Raw genomic sequence first — 17,242 nt, 5'->3', positions numbered from 1 at the left:
TCACATGTTGGAGGGCTTTTAAATTTGAAGCGGATACAAGAAGTCAGAACTCTTCACTAATCTCTATTTACATCTACACATCTGAGGGGGAGTGCTGGGTACTCATGCAGTTCTAAGGTGAGGTAGTCAGATCAACAGTTGTTTCCCCCAATAGGAAGCAGGATTTCCTCCTGTCCTTTCCGTCCACTGACCTGTATCATCACTGCACTCCTCGCAGTCCTCTTGGGAAGTGGTGTCCCACAAAGAAATCCACATCATCAGCAAAAAGCTGCACACTTCATTCAGTCCTCATTCACTTTGGTGTGAAGTCAACATCTGGTCTCCAGGGTTTTTAAACAGGTGCAGATTCAAGTACAAGCCAATGCATCATCTCTAATGAATAAATAGAAATCTTAGAAAAAATTATAACATCTATTGAAAATGATACTGTGAGAAAAATGATTCAAAACGTTATCTTTCTACGTGTTTTGTTTTTCACAGCTTGGCAATGTTGGTTCACGAAAGTTCTTGCTGAATAATGTGATTAGATTGTTTCCCACTTCCTGCCTTCCTCCACTCAGCCAAGAGGTCAGTGAAAGTTGGTGGATGCTGCAGTTCTGTGACCAGCAGTAAGGACTCACGTGACAGGATGTCCATCACAGTGATTAAGAGGAGAAGGCGCCGTATCTCGGTGTCACTGCTGCTCCATGCCACATGCCTTTGAGCACAGTGGATCGCTCCATGCACAACTGGAAAGCCCTTCTGCCGCCTCGTTCACCCCAGAGAGTTGATAATGTTGCCCTCGATGCATTTTACTGTCATCATCTGCCTCCTGCAAGTCCTCTGCATCACTGCTGACATTGGTAAGAACTATTGTTTCAGTGACTTCACCTTTAATTCTGCAAAAGGCTCTCGAAGTGTTTTACAACCACTGTTCTGCTGTGTTCTGTTCCAGACAGCGGCACCTTCCTGATCTACAACCTTGACCACAACAAGTGCGTAAAGGTGGAGGGCCCCACCTCCCTGACAGCCGGCCCTTGCAACCCTCGTGCCAAGAACCAGCAGTTTCGCTGGGCTTCGGAGTCCCGCATCCTCAGCATCTCTCAGAAGCTGTGTCTGGGCGCCACGGAGATCAAAGACTGGGTGAAGGTGGCCCTCTTCGAGTGCGACGAGAACAGCATCCTGCAGCACTGGCAGTGCAAGAACGACACCCTGTTTGGCCTGAAAGACGAGAACCTGCACCTCAACTACGGCAACTACAAAGAGAGGAGCATAATGATCTTCAAAGGCTCGGGACTCTGGAGTCGCTGGAGGATATACGGCACTCAGAATGACCTCTGCTCAAAGGGCTTTCAAGGTAGCCATTGTTGGTGAACAATTAAGGAAGCTGTGATGCTGTCGTTATCTGAGTGTCTTGTATTAAAACCTCTAGACCTCTCCCTCTAGAACTGCCACCTTATTGTGGTGGGAGAGTTTGAGAGCCAGCATGATCCCAAGAGCTATGTTGCTGGGGGGCTTTATGCCCCCCAGTAGGGTCTCCCATGGCATCAGGTCCTGGGTGATGGGCCAGACTGAGAGCAGTTCAAAAGCCCCTATGCAGAGAAAAAGAACAAAGGTCGTTACGTCGCCCGGTATGGTGCAGCCGGGGCCCCACCCTGGAGCCAGGCCTGTGGTTGGGGCTCGTAAGCGAGCGCCTGGTGGCCAGGCCTTTGCCCACGGGGCCCGGCCGGGCTCAGCCCGTAGGGACGACGTGGGCTTGATCTCCGGTGGGCTCACCACCCACCGAGGGAACCGTAGGGGCTGGGTGCAATGTGGATTGGGTGGCAGCCAACGGCAGGGTGCCCGGCGACCCGATCCTCAGACACAGAGACGAGCTCTAGGGACATGGAATGTCACCTCGTTGGCGGGGAAGGAGCCTGAGCTTGTGAGGGAGGTTGAGAGGTACCGGCTAGATATAGTCGGGCTCACCTCCACACATAGCCTGGGCTCTGGAACCCAACCTCTCGAGAAGGGCTGGACTCTCCACTTCTCTGGCGTTGCCTGCGGTGAGAGGCGGCAGGCTGGTGTGGGTTTGCTCACAGCCCCACAACTCAGCCGCCATGTGTTGGATTTCACCCCAGTGAATGACAGGGTCGCATCCCTGCGCCTTCGGGTCAGGGATAGGTGCCTCACTGTTGTCTCGGCTTACGGGCCGAACAGCAGTGCACAGTGCCCGGCCTTCTGGGGACTACATTGTTGTACTCGGGGACTTCAACACCCACGTGGGCAGCGACAGTAAGACCCGGAAGGGGGTGATTGGATCACACAGCCTCCCCGATCTGAACCCGAGTGGTGTTTTGTTGTTGGACTTCTGTGCTAGCCAGTTTGTCCAACAAGCACCATGTTCGAGCACAGGGGAGTCCATAAGTGCAGTTGGCACCAGGACACCCTAGGTCGGAGGTCGATGATCGACTTTATTGTCGTGTCATCGGCCGTGTGTTTTGGACACTTGTGTGAAGAGAGGAGCAGTGCTTTCGAGCGATCACCACCTGGTGGTGAGTTGGATTCGCTGGCAGAGGAGGAAACTGGACAGACTTGGCAGACCAAAACGTGTTGTGAGGGTCTGCTGGGAACGTCTGGTAGAACCCTCTGTCAGCATGGTTTTCAACTCCCACCTCTGGGAGAGCTTCTCTCATGTCCCGAGGGAGGCTGGGGACATTGAGTCCGAGTGGACCATGTTCTCTACCTCCATTGTCGAAGCAGCTGCTCGGAGCTGTGGTCGTCAGGTCTCCGGTGCCTGTCGTGGCGGCACCCCCTGAACCCGGTGGTGGACACCGGAGTAAGGGCTGCCGTCAAGCTGAAGAAGGAGTCTTATTGCGCCTTACTGGCTCATGGGACTCCCGAAGCAACTGACGGGTACCGGCAGGCCAAGCGAACTGCAGTCTGAGTGGTTGTGGAGGCAAAAACTCGGGTCTGGGAGGAGTTCAGGGAGGCCATGAAGGAGGGCTATCAGTCGGCCTCGAAGAAATTCTGGCAAACCATCCGGCGCCTCAGGAGGGGAAGGCAGGTCTCTGCCAACACTGTTTTCTGTGGAGGTGGGGAGCTGCTGACCTCAACTGGGGATATTGTTGGACGGTGGAAGGAATACTTCGACGACCTCCTCAATCCCGTCGCCACAACTTCCGTGGAGGAAGCAGAGGCTGAGGTCTCAGAGGTGGACTCGTCCATCACCCAAGCTGAAGTCACCGAGGTGGTTGGTAAGCTCCTCGGTGGCAAGGCATCGGGGGTGGATAAGATTCACCCTGAGTACCTCAAGTCTCTGGATGTGCAGGGACGGTCTTGGTTGACACGTCTCTGCAACATCGTGTGGCGGTCAGGGACAGTGCCTCTGGATTGGCAGACCGGGGTGGTGGTCCTCCTGTTTAAATAGGGGGACCGGAGGGTGTGCTCCAACTATGGGGGATCACACTCCTCAGCCTCCCTGGGAAAGTCTATTAGGGATACTGGAGAGGAGGATTCGACCGATAGCCGAACCTCGGATTCAGAAGGAACAATGCGGTTTTTGTCCTGGTCGTGGAAGAGTGGACAAGCTCTATACCCTCCATAGGGTGCTCAAAGGTTCGTGGGAGTTTACCCAACCAGTCCACATGTGTTTTGTGGACTTGGAGAAGGCATTCGACCTTGTGGGGGTTGCTCCGGGAGTATGGGGTCCGGGGCCCCTTGTTAAGGCCCATCCGGTCTTTGTATGTCCGGAGTAGGAGTCTGGTCCGCATTGCCGGCAGTAAGTCGGACCTATTCCCGGTGCAGGTTGGACTCCGGCAGGGCTGCCCTTTGTCGCCTGTTCTGTTTATAATCTTTATGGACAGAATTTCTTGGTGCAGTCAGGGGCCGGAGGGGGTCTGGTTCGGGGACCACAGGATTTCATCTCTGCTTTTTGCAGATGATGTTGTCCTGTTGGCTTCATCGAACCCAGACCTACAGCATGCACTGGGGTGGTTCGCAGCCGAGTGTGAAGCGACAGGGATGAGGATCAGAACCTCCAAATCCGAGGACATGGTCCTCGACCGGAACAAGGTGGCTTGCCCTCTCCAGGTCAGTGGAAAGACTCTGGCTCAAGTGGAAGAGTTTAAGTATCTTGGGGTCTTGTTCACGAGTGAGGGATGGATGGAGCGTGAGATTGACAGGCGGATCGGTGCAGCGGCTGCAGTGATGTGGTCATTGTATCGGTCCGTTGTGGTGAAGAGCTGGAGAGACCATGTCTCTCGGCTGGCCTGGGAACACCTTGGGATCCTCCCAGAGTAGCTGGAGGAAGTGTCTGGGGACAGGGAAGTTTGGGCATCCCTGCTGAGACAGCTGCCACCGCGACCAGGCCCCGGATAAGCGGTAGAAAATGGATGGATGGATGGTTCAACATGAAGCTGTTTTATACCTGGCTGCCTCAAAATGTTGAGTCACGCTACAGAAACATTAGTGACATTCGTAGTTTGCACCGGTTGGACATGACTTTGGTAAACCAAGCTGAATATCTTGGAGAGCTAAACTTTTTTTTTTTTTTTTTTTTTTTTTTAAGAGATGTCAATGAGAAAAAAATTCAAATGAAACCATTTTGATTCCAAATTGCAAGACCACATTTTGCAACTGCTTGAAACAGCTGCTGAGAACAGATTTCGAAATCAATATTTTTATTGTTTGACAGAGAGGCACTCTGGCAGTGTTTTTGTATGCTTCAAGAAAAAAAGGTCCAGTATTTGTATTTATATATACAGAAAAATGCCTTTCACTTCAAAAAACAAGTGAAAGATCCCCAAAAAAATCTTTGTTACTTATTAAGTAAAAGGTGTCAATAAATGACAATAAAGATGATTCTGATTCTGATTCTGATTCATTTCAGTCAGGGGAAAATGAAGCGATACATGTACAAGCATCAAATTTCCACTCAAAGACAATAACAGACGCTTGTATAAGGATGTCACTTGGCTTTAGTATTAGAGTAGTGCTGTATTTCTAAGTGAAGTCATGACGACACAAAATATCTTCAATTTGCTCAGTCTCGATGCCACTGACGTTAAATCAATGATCTGTGTCTCCTCAGAGATTTTCACCCTTGGAGGTAATTCCTTTGGAGCACCTTGTCAGTTTCCTTTCAAGTACGGCGATAATTGGTACTCCGAATGCACAAAGGATGCACGCACAGATGGACTGCTGTGGTGTGGCACAGACAGAGACTATGACAAGAGCAAGAAGTGGGGGTTTTGTCCTACTAAAGGTAAGTATCACAACACAAAATGACCGGTTTGCTCTTTCAGGCATTAGTGCTGCACTTCACAGGCACTGCGATACAACCCCCATGGCTATCTGGCTTTATTTTACTGAGGTCAGCGCTCACAGGTCTGGTTTCTGACTCCTCCTCGCTCTGGTCCACTGGTAGAATAACAGCACCACTTCCTGTCATGACTTGCCAACACAGCCCTGTCCTTGCTTTCCTCTTTCCATCCCTTCTTTCCCCTCAAATTGCTCAAACTGTGGAGCTGGAAAACAGCTGAAAAATAAAAGCATTTCACTTCACTGCAGTCTTTCATAAACCACAGATGTGTCAATCAGCATCAGAACACACTTTGACCCTTATTTCTCACACTCATCATCCAGTAGCTTAATGGTGTGTCTTTTCCTGAATGTAGACTCCGCTGGCTGGGACACTGACTCAGTCACGGGGGTCCAGTATCAAAGGAACTTGCAGTCAGCGTTGACCTGGCATCAAGCCAGGAAGAGCTGCCAGCAGCAGGGAGCAGACCTCCTCAGCATCGTGGAGCTCCACGAGCAGTCATACATCTCAGGTACGTGGCCACCCCCTCTCACCCACCCGTCCATTTCCATGCTGTTTTAAACCTTGTGTTTTTTTCTCGCTTGTGCTGAAGCAGGGTTAACAAGTCACTTGGGAGCGCCTCTTTGGATCGGACTGAACAGCCTGACGTCTGAGACTGGATGGCAGTGGAGCAATGGAAATCCATTCAGGTATCTGAACTGGGCTCCAGGTACGTGTCCATTTGGTGTTCTATGATGTGTTTGTAGCGTTTAGGTAAATTAAAAAGACACTCAGGAACTACACTCTGCACTTACTGCAGGTCATCCCTCGTCGGAGCCCGGGCTCTCCTGTGCGACCTTGAATCCTGCAAAAGCTTCAAAATGGGAAACCAGTGCCTGCTCTCAGAAACTTGGCTACATCTGTCGCAGGGGAAAGTCAACGAGTCTGCCTCCACCACCAAGTAGGACTTTGATTCAAAATGACCGGAAGGAAACAATTCGACACAAGATTGAACGCTCAGCTCTTTTGATGTCTGTTCACAGGCAAGGAGCCCAGCTTCTGCCCCAACCACTGGGTCCCCTACGCAGGAAACTGCTACTACTTGGAGAGGAGTAAAAAGATGTGGAAAGATGCTCTGGCTGCATGCCGCAAGGTGGAGGCAGATCTGGCCAGCATACACAATATCGAGGAACAAAGCTTCATTATCTCTCAGTCTGGATATTGTAAGTATAGAACGAACCCAAACAACCATCATGGAGGACTAAAGTACAGCATTACAACAGACATTCATGAGAGTTTATTGATACTATTTGAATATCTTTGCAACAAATTAAACAATGCAAGTTGGATCTATTTATCTTGGATTATTAGCTGTTACATGAGTCACTGCTCTGTGTATTTCTAACCTCAGTGTCGACTGATGTCCTCTGGATCGGCCTGAATGACCAGCGGAGCCACATGCTGTTTGAATGGTCCGATAACTCCGACGTCACCTTCACCCAGTGGCTGAGCGGCGAGCCCTCTCACTCCGCGAGCTTCCAAGAAGACTGCGTCCTCATCAGGGGGAAGGTAACAACCGCCACCGTGAAAACAGACCAACCGAAAGGACTAGACAACGTTAACACTGCATCAGCTCTGACGTTAGAAGGTTTCCCCTGCAGGATGGGAAGTGGGCAGATCACATCTGTGAGAAGACGTACGGTTACATCTGTAAGAAGAAAGGATCCACCAAGCCAGCTGAAGGGATCCAGGAAGACGTCAACCCAGGATGCGTAATTGTGAGTCGTGATTTTTGGAAACAAGTATTATCATAGTGGGAGTAATACTTAATATCACAGTGTTTTTACTTTTCAGGGCTCTGTCAGGTTCGGTTCATACTGTTACAACAGCGGAGTGGAAACAAAAACATTTGAAGAGGCAAAGCAGGCGTGCTCACAGGCTGGGGCCAGTCTGGTGGATATAACTGACAGGTACTGCATCGTGATGTGAAGATCCGAGACAGAATCAAGAATCCTGTAATTTTGAGATTAATTTTGAAGGAAATTCACAGTTAAAGAAGTTTCTTATAATTTTACCTTCTCACTTTTCTGTTTCTGTGCATTTCATTGCAGATATGAGAATGCTTTCTTGGTGAGTTTAGTGGGTTTGAGGCCAGAGAAGTATTTCTGGATGGGTCTTTCCAACACAGCTGACAAAAGCACTTTCAAGTGGACGACGAGAAGAAAAGTTACCTTCACTCATTTCAATGCAGGAATGCCAGGTAAACTAAACAAACTTATAGTATTAAAAATCCAATAATCCCAAAAGGGTGGAATAATGTTTTAAAAAATAAAAAATTAAAAAGGTTTATGATATAACATAAGCAACCAATTTGATTTTGAAATCAAAATATTCTACAATGTCACAAAAACATCTTGTCATTTTGAACTTGAGAAAACAAACCTCAGGAAAAGTTAAGAAAGCACAATGTTGACTTGTCGTTGATGTGATTGTGAATCACTGTTGAGCATTGTCAAGATAAAATAAGGTCGTCTCTAAAAAAAGGGCTGAAGAAACTGTCCAGAAAACAAACCATAATGAGTCTTTATTCAGGGGGGAAAAAAAAGAAGAAAAACATGCAGAGATTGTTTAATCCACTTTCAGCAGAGTCACTGCTGGGCCTGTGTTTGATTGCTCGAAGTTCATGCATTGTACATCTTTCAGTTCAGTTTACTTGTTTGTTTTTCTGTTATTTGATTGAAAAAAAAAAAAGACAGACATCAGGGATGTGTTGCAATGACAACTGGGATGTTTGCCGGGCTTTGGGACGTCATCAGCTGCAGCAGGAAGGAGAAATATATCTGCAAGAAGGGGGCTGAGGGTGTGCACGTGACAACAGTTCCACCCACCACTCCGACCCTGTACTGTGCGTCCGGCTGGAACCCTGTCGCCGGCAGAAACGCCTGCTACAAGGTAGGAGAATAAACACCGCAGTGAAAGTTGTGCTGCTTGAAGTACATAACACTAATCTTTTCTATTCATCAAATAGCTTTACAAGAACGCAAACAACGTCAAGAAGACTTGGCAGGAATCTAATGACTTCTGCCAGGCCATCGGAGGAAACCTGATGAGCATTCACAGTTCGGATGACCTGAGGTGCCGCTTATACTCTGTGATGTACATCAGAATTCAGGCCAGAAAAACAAAGGTAACGATCAGGTAATCTGTGCTTCTGTTTTCCAAAGGTCGTACAGAGGTGAGCCAGCTTGGATAGGCCTCACCTACCGTGGCGTGCGTGAAGGTTTTGTCTGGAGTGATGGATCGCCTGTAAGTGGCGCTTCACATTCACAGAAAGTGATATTTCTAATTTTGACATTCCAGGGTATGATGATGTGTGTTTCCCAAAAAAACTGTGATTTAGTTCGCCTATGAGAACTGGGGACACGGGGAACCAAACAACCACAATGACAATGAACTCTGCACAGAGATCCAGTTGTACGGCGATTACGGACAGCATTGGAACGATCGGCACTGCGACGCCTACAACAACTGGATCTGCCAGATACGTAAAGGTAACACTGGCAGAGACAGTCTTGAAAGAGAAGTTCAGATATTAAATAAAGCATTTCCCTGTCGTTTGGAGTGAGTACTGTGATTCTTATGTTTTCAGGAGTGGAACCCAAACCTGAGCCTGTAATTGTGGAACCAGGTAGGTTTGGTAGCTTTGTTTATCATTGCCGTAGCATAAGTACAGCCCTGGTGTGCTCTAAATGACTCCTAACGCCAGTTTTCTCTTCACAGTATACAACAAGACAGATGACGGGTGGCTGATATATAATGGCACGCAGTACTTCATCAACAATGATAAACTGGCGATGGAACACGCTCGAGCCTACTGCAGGACAAACTTTGGTGATCTTGCCGTCATCACAGGAGAAAGTGAGAGGAAGTTTCTTTGGAAACAGGCAAGAAAAGCTCATGCCTCATCAAAATGTAGCAACATGGAACGAGAATTCAAAAATTGTGTGTGCAAAAGTTTGACATCAAATCATTTGATATCTTAACTTTCAATTAGATATCTCGAGGCTCACACGGACAGTACTACATTGGCATGACAGTGAACTTGGATAAATCATTTAGGTAAATCATTCTACTTGATATCAGGAGTTCCAGAAAATCACCGCTGATCAGTTCATTCAGTAACGTCATGAGGATGATGCATCATTCATTTTCTTATTCTATTTCCAGCTGGTTAGATGGGACTCCAGTGACGTATACCGCATGGGAGCGCAATGAGCCTAACTTCGCAAACAACGACGAAAACTGTGTCACAATGTACAAGAGCATGGGTCAGTCAAATGCAAGGACGCTCCATTTCTTTTGTTCGCTTCAAGTAAGAATAATTGTCATTGATCACATTTTCTGAACATTTCCATTAACTCTGTATTTAGGATACTGGAATGATATCAACTGTGGCTTGGAGTTCCCCTCCATTTGTAAAAGAAGCAGCCATTCAGTCAATACAACAATGGTCCCAACCACAGTTCCGAAAGCAGGATGTGCGCCAGAGTGGCTGTCTTTCCAAAGTAAGGTAATAATAAATTGATATATCATTTTTGTCTGAATGACATGTAAGTCATTGATCTCGAAAAGTTTCCCCCTCCTTTTATTTGGGATTGAAAATTACTGTTGTGTTATTATTACAAATAAAAGTGAAAATGTCTCTTTTTGACACAGTGCTACAAAATAGTCACAGGGAAGGACAGTGAGACCTGGCAGGATGCAAGGAAATACTGCCACGACCAGGGAGGGAATCTGGTTTCTATCCTGAATGACAGAGAGCAAGGTGATCAATGTGCAGTATCCTGAAATCACCTTTCTGAATAAAACCGTTTTCCTTATTGTTTCATCCTTTTTCCCCATCATGAGTTTCTCATTTCTTTCTTCGTAGCATTCCTAACAACACAGACGCTCCACCACAATCAAGACTTGTGGATTGGCATGAATGACGTCAACTGGGAAATGCATTTTGTATGGACAGACGGCCGAGCCATTAAATACACCAACTGGGCCAAAGGGCACCCAAGATCAGCACCCGATGGTCTCTATTTTAAGGAAGAGGTTATCTATCACTCTGTGATTGACGGACGTTTAAACTCTTTGCCATGAAGCTGTTGATGGATTCTCAACAGTCAAAATTAAACAAAGTTGATCATTATTGCTATTAATGCTAAATTGTTCAATTTTTTGAATGATTAAAGTGTAGGTTAGCATTTAAAAGACACACATTAGGTCAACTGATCTTCTAAAAATTCAGTGATGGTATGAATTTTGGAGGAATACGAAGCCTGCACACAGTTTCTGGCAAGCAGCCTGAATGAATGTGATAACATTCCAGGGGAAGTGATGCACCTTTCTCTGCCCGATAGGCGTTTGACTGTGTGATGATGGTGGGGAGCATCCCCAAAATAACAGGACAAGGACACTGGAAGGTGGAGGACTGCAACACAAATCTCGGCTTCATCTGCAAGAGGAACGGAGGTGAGTGAGATTTTATCAGGACCATGTGTGGCAGGAAGAATTTCCTGCCGATACTTCATGAAAATACCTTGTATTTGTCCAGATTCTCAGATCGCAGTGGCACCCACCACCGTGCCACCAAATGCCTTCTACAAGCTTGGTAATGACTCCTACAAACTGGTGGCTCAGAAGATGAGATGGGATGAAGCGAGAAGGCAGTGCCAAGCAGATGATGCTGATCTGGCCAGTATCGTGAACCCCGTAACCCAGGCGTACGTCACGCTGCAGATCTCTAAGCTCAATCAGTCTGTTTGGATTGGCCTCAACAACAATGTGGTAAGAAATCTCCCAGTTCCACAATGACACAGAGGTTATATAAAGACACAAGGCTTCATTGAAACTTTATGATAGGGATCATGTATTCTGATTTCCTAAACAGAGGACCTTTGGTCCAGCCTCAAGATGCTTAAATTATAATCAAAGTTTATTCAAATACATTGTATAACTATAATCAGAATGCCCCTTCTCTGCATCGACAGTCAATTCAGTTATATGAAAAAGAAAATCTCTTAATGATCACATACATAAATTCAGATAAATGTCTCAGACTCAAGATGATTTAACGTGATTCAAATAATCTCTATCAGTCTTACAAACGACATCTGAAATTAATAATGGTAGAGATTACACATCTTCAGTATGGAAAATAACATCAAAACTCATTTTAATTCATTTTAATTTCGAATGTATTAAAATGTGTAACAATACACTGAATAATAAGAATTCTGTTTTGCAAAATCCATCTTGAAGTCTGATTCGTTTACATGTAATTATGTAACAACAAGATAAATTAATATATTTATACTTTTTTCTTCCGTTTTTCACTGCAGTCCTGCAGCCACTTCTCCCAGCCTTCCTTTGTTTGGCTGTGTTGTTGATCACCACCCTACATATTTTCCTCAGCCTTGTCTGTTTATCTATTTGCAGAGTGGGGGTCGCTTCAAGTGGGTTGATAACTGGCCTCTGTCTTACACCTTGTGGGGAAAAAATGAACCCAAAAACAACTACGGCTGCGTTTATGTAGATGTGGACAAATTATGGAAGACGGCGCCTTGTACCAACACATACTATTCCCTTTGCAAAAAATCGACAGGTCAGATCGTTTTTTTTTTTTTTTTTCGTCTTCTACTTGTTACTCTGAATATTAACTGTAAGCATTCTTATCCCAATCTTTTGAAGATTGACATGCACTTTTTGGCCTCTTTTTCAGACATAGCTCCCACTGAGCCCCCTCAGCTCCCTGGCAGATGTCCAGAATCTAAGGATAACAGCTGGATACCTTTCAGAGGCCATTGTTATTCATTTTTCCCCTCACAATCACTGAATTGGCCCTATGCCTCAGTGGAATGTCTAAAATTGGGTACATTGCTATGAATTCCTCTTGATCCACTGTTAAACTGTAATACCACTGTGTGTAAACCATGACAAAGTATTATTGTGGCTCTGCCTGTCAGGCGCCTCTCTACTCAGCATCCAGGACCCTGCTGAGAATCTGTTCATACAACAGAACTTGGAGCTTCTGCATGATGGTGCAAAAAGTTTCTGGATTGGCCTGTACAAGACTAATAATGGTGAGAATATAATGCGAAATACAGCTTTAGTGTCTCAGAGTCACTTAAAGTTAGTGAAGTGACCAACGCATGCCTAATGGACAGACAGCTTGGTGAAATGAATACAGGTGATCAACAGAGTGAAGATATTGTTTCCTTTTTTATTTTTCCAGATGACTGGATGTGGATCGATAACACTGTTGTAGACTATACCAACTGGAAGAAAGAAATGCCAAAGTCAGACACGTGTGTTCTTATAAATTCTCATGGCGGACAGTGGAGTACGGACAGCTGCAGGAGATTCTCGGCTTTCATTTGCAAAATGCCCAAAGGTAGGTTCAGTCATTTCAGAAGATCATTTCAGATGGATTAGAGATAAATGAGGAGGATCTGATGTTTGGTGTGTGTTCAGGATGAAAAAGTGCTTCACATTAAATAGATGATCACATTGGGGGTTACCTCTGAACTCTTTCATGTCAGCAATGTTGATGTACAGTATGACAGCTGAGGCCAGGCAGGAAGTTCAATTAAACATGATGTTTGCAGTCGACATGAGAATGACAGCAGTCGGGACGAAAATGAATTCACTCGTTGATGTTTTTTTCTTTCTTTTCCTCAGTTGTCACACCGACAGAAAAACCTACAGCTGCTGGTATGTTAAAGAAAATTATTTCATATCAATATGGTAAATGAAAGCTCCGTCGCTGATAATGTTGATGTCTGTTTTGCCTCCTCAGCACAAATTAAAGAACCTTCACATGGCTCTGCCGGCATCCCTGTCGCGGTGGTCGTCATTATGATTGCCTTAGTTGGACTCGGTGCCTTCGTCCTCCTCCGCAAACGAATACCCTCCTCAATCCTGGGAGAATCCACCTTTGACAACAAATTGTATTTCAACAATCCAATTCGAGCTCCTGTCGACGCCAAAGGTCTGGTGGTCAACGTAGAGCAAAATGAGCAGGCATAGCAGGATGGCGGAGGAGTGACAGCCAACAAAATCAGGTCAAACAATACCAGCAGATCTTGTCAACTTTTTTTTTGATCACTGTATTAGGAAACTGGATCTGAAGCAAACCCTGTGCTGTTTTGTTTGCTTCTGTTTGACACTGAATTATGTACTGTGAAATTATTATATAATAATTGAAGCAGCACAAAACAGAGGAATTGGGACAAGACCTTCTGTGTATACAAAAAACATTAATGCAGTTTGTGAAATGTGTGCAAATATTTTGATTTTGCTTTAAGAAATCAGTTTACCCAACGTCAATTGCATGAGAAAACTCACAAGATGTCAGAACAACCAAGTTGTTATTTTATTTTTTTGTCTGCTCTGGTCTTTGATATTGTAAATAAATGTCCAGTAAATAATGACATAGTTAAATTGTCCTGTTTTCAAAAAGCAAAAAAACAGTCATGAATCAAAACCCTACCATACAGCACAGACTGTATTTGTACTAATAAATGTCAGTAGTCAGACTTTATTAATGCCCTTGGAGAAAATTTATTTTTTCCATATTGAGCCACCCTGTCTCTGGGATGGAGCCACATTGAATCATTCCAGGGGAGCTGAAGGGGGTCAAGGGTCACAGTGGTGACCCATCGACTTTGATATTTGAATGTGTGAATTCCCGATCCAAAGTCTGCTTCTCTGACCTCCAGGTTAGTGATGTGAAGTGAACAATGATAATTGATTGTAGTCGTGCCACAAATCAATATCCGCAACACGTTGCACATTTTTAAAACACAATTCACAGGGATGGGAGTGCTTCAGGCTATCGGAATTTAGAAACACAAATGGCAAATTTCATCAGTACAATGAATAAATGAAGCCTTGCTAAATAATCTATTAAATTGTTTAGGTAGCCTAATTGTTGTGTGACCAGCCGTATTCAACAAGGTGATCATGACATTTTGAAGAATTATGGCAGCAAAAGTGTGTTTTTCAGAGCAAAATGAGGATATTGATTCGTGGCACTACGACAATCATTTGTCATTGTTCACTTCACATAACTAACCCAGAGGTCAGCGAGAGGTTTTGAAGTAATCACATCTAAATCATCCGAGTAGAAGCAGGAGGGAAAGAAGTTTGGCTCAAACGTTTGATGAATGTAAGAAAAGCTGCTGCAACCCAGTCAACATGTGAATTTGCATGTACACTATAGAACTTCTTTCGATATCAGTGATCATATGTATTACAGGCCTCAGGAGAGCTTGTTGTCAAAGCACATTTTGTATAAATGACTGTTGAGTTACGCATGATGACTTTAATGTAAATGCATCTTTTTTTTTACCTTTTAAACAGTGCGTTGGGAATGTGCCTTTGAGAGATCGCATCTGACTTTTTTTTTACTGCTATCATAAAGTGCAGTGAAAATATAAATCCTTTTTTGTGATCATTGGGTTTTTCGTTTCTTTGCTTTGATAAGGTTATTGAAGAAGCTCCTCAAAAACTTCGTAGTTAATAAACGTAACTCCAGTTATGAGTGTATGCGTTCCTGCCTACAGGCTTCACTATTGGTAATCCTCTTGGCGCCAGCCATCCGCTGAGACCACACTGAAACCTGTGCACCAATCCTGCCCGTGTGTTGGCACAGCACCACACCTCTCCCTGAGGGTATAAAACCAGGTACTCGCCGCTTAATCTCCCTTCTTCTGAATCAGCAAAGAAGGAAGCAAACAGCTGGGCCAGCAGGTAGGCAGGCACGCATACACTCGGAGAACTGGAGTTACGTTTAGTAACTACTAATTCTACGTCGTGATATGCTCAGCCTGCCAACGGCCTTCGCAATTGGTATAAACCAAGGCGGAGGCCGTAGGGGATGAATGTACTCCCAGCTGGCATGCTGACAGGATTGGTGCGGAGTATCGCCTAGTATCTGGTGACACGATTCGTATCACGATTCATGGGTCACGATTCGATATATCCCGATATATCCCGATACCAATGTTCATGACAACTAATTTGTAAACTAGTAGTACTTAATGAGAAAACTTGTATGAAACACATTTTATTCATCCCAAATGCAACAGAAGCATTCAAGCAACTATATTTAACAGCAAACAAGTTGCAGGCTACTTTTTCATTTAAACAGTCAATAAAAATAAAGGCTACATATACCTTCAATAATGTAACATGTTTTGAGAAAATAAAGTGCAATCATTGTAAAACCTTGAACTGAATTGAATTGAAATTCCTTTATTTGTCCCACAGGGGGAAATTGCAATGTTAAGCAGCACAGGGAAAAGAAATAGAAACAGAAAGAAATGCAAAATATGAGAATTTACAAGGTCCAACCATACATAGAAAAATTAACTATAAATTTAGGATAAATACAATTAAATAACAGATACAAACTAAATGACATAATTTAAATATAGTTTAAATATAAGTTTCAGACAGATATAAAGAAATAACAGATATACACTAACAGATATAAATCAAATATAAATTAAATATACATTTAAGACAGAACACATATGTAAACTATAATATTAAAAGATATGAGTTACATATTATTTAAATATACATATAGGACAGTATGTACAATATTATAGAAAAATGTGAGAGAAATGAAAAGACAAATACACAGGAGTGTCATTTAGGACAGTGTGTGGTGGGTGTTTGGACGAGTTGGAGCAGTGCTGGCTGTAGAGTCTGATAGCAGCAGGGAGGAAGGACCTGCTGAGGAGGCAACGCTCCTTCACACACCTGGGGGGACGCAGCCTGTCCCTCACCGCTGTCCAGGGCCCTCAGGGTGTCCTGCATGGGGACATCCTGCTCAAATGCATGTGGGTTGGTGGTGTTTCCGCGGTATATGACTTTTGCAAAGCACATTTTACAAATGGCGTGGCTCTTATCTGTCCCTCCGTCCTTGTTGTAAAAGCCAAAGTGCGTCCAGATTCCGGCTTTATAAATATTCCTCGGAGCGTCTCCCACTTCCTCTGCCACGGGAGACTGTTGTGTGATCCAATTACCGCGAGACGGTAGTGTAAAGAAACCACCCGGGATAGCTCTCGCGAGATGCTGTTCTTCCTCTGGCAGACTGGAGGCTCTGCAAAGCTCTTGGTGTGGTGTGCTGCCAACTAGTGGCCAGGAGTAAAAGTGCAGCACACAAAAAGACAACGCAATGGATATTTGCCGGGTAAATACATAATTAAAAATCGATATGGACGTATTTTGAATCGATGCGAGAATCCCATGATGTCATATCGCGATATATCACCGAATCGATTTTTTTAAACACCCCTAGTAAACAAACCGTACGTCAGAATAGCCGAAATAACTTCCAGGAGAAAATGGGGCAAGCAGCCTGACCGAGGCGCTGTCCAAAAGTGCATAAGCATCGCCAAGCGACACACACACACGCCGACCGGGGAGAAGCCACAGAGGCAGTTGAAGAAAACCCTGGCCTGCGACCCCCACGGGGCGCGGCAGCTGGGCCACGAAGACCAGCACAGTTAGGCGACAGAACCCCTGTTCTTGCCGAGAACCGACATGGCCACAGTGTCCGTGCACATGTCCATCAGATATGAACGCACAAAGGTGGACGCGGATGCCCCGGAGGCAGCCTGGCAGATGTCACCCACCGTGACACCTCTGCACAGGGCCGCAGAAGCAGCCATATTCCGTGTGGAATGTGCATGAATCACTGCCGGTGGCGGAAGATTCTGCGCCTCATAAGCGGCTGCAATAGCGCCCCCCACCCAGTGGGCGAGACGCTGAGAGGACAGCGGGCCTCCACACCCCCTGGCCCCGTATCGCACAAACAGCTGGTCCCGAGTGCGAAAACCAGCTGTGCGCTCAACGTAGAGACGTAGAGCCCTGACGCGACAAAGCAACCGCAGCCGCGGGTCGTCACCGGACGAACCAGGC

The 17,242-nt window shown here is 45.4% G+C and overlaps 1 protein-coding gene across 1 annotated transcript; it reads left to right on the top strand.

The window, feature by feature from the left end:
- The first annotated feature begins 699 nt into the window (after window positions 1-699).
- LOC115394020 (macrophage mannose receptor 1-like) lies at window positions 700-14,736 on the top strand. Its single transcript, XM_030099135.1, has 30 exons — window positions 700-842; window positions 935-1,336; window positions 5,051-5,224; window positions 5,637-5,792; window positions 5,877-5,990; window positions 6,081-6,221; window positions 6,304-6,483; window positions 6,672-6,829; window positions 6,922-7,038; window positions 7,115-7,230; window positions 7,372-7,520; window positions 8,013-8,212; window positions 8,289-8,395; window positions 8,485-8,566; window positions 8,661-8,811; window positions 8,910-8,948; window positions 9,041-9,204; window positions 9,315-9,379; window positions 9,488-9,588; window positions 9,691-9,830; window positions 9,977-10,085; window positions 10,191-10,360; window positions 10,669-10,780; window positions 10,863-11,095; window positions 11,747-11,912; window positions 12,030-12,179; window positions 12,274-12,390; window positions 12,543-12,701; window positions 12,989-13,021; window positions 13,107-14,736. Exons 1-30 carry the CDS (start codon window positions 773-775, stop codon window positions 13,334-13,336), a joined length of 4,305 nt encoding a protein of 1,434 aa, XP_029954995.1. The 5' UTR covers window positions 700-772; the 3' UTR covers window positions 13,337-14,736.
- The last annotated feature ends 2,506 nt before the right edge of the window (window positions 14,737-17,242 follow it).

Source organism: Salarias fasciatus, chromosome 9 (assembly GCF_902148845.1).
Source record: "Salarias fasciatus chromosome 9, fSalaFa1.1, whole genome shotgun sequence".
NCBI classification, from domain to species: Eukaryota; Metazoa; Chordata; class Actinopteri; order Blenniiformes; family Blenniidae; genus Salarias; species Salarias fasciatus.
The sequence above is the reverse complement of the archived record's forward strand: the minus strand, read 5'-3'. Positions and strand labels throughout refer to the sequence as shown.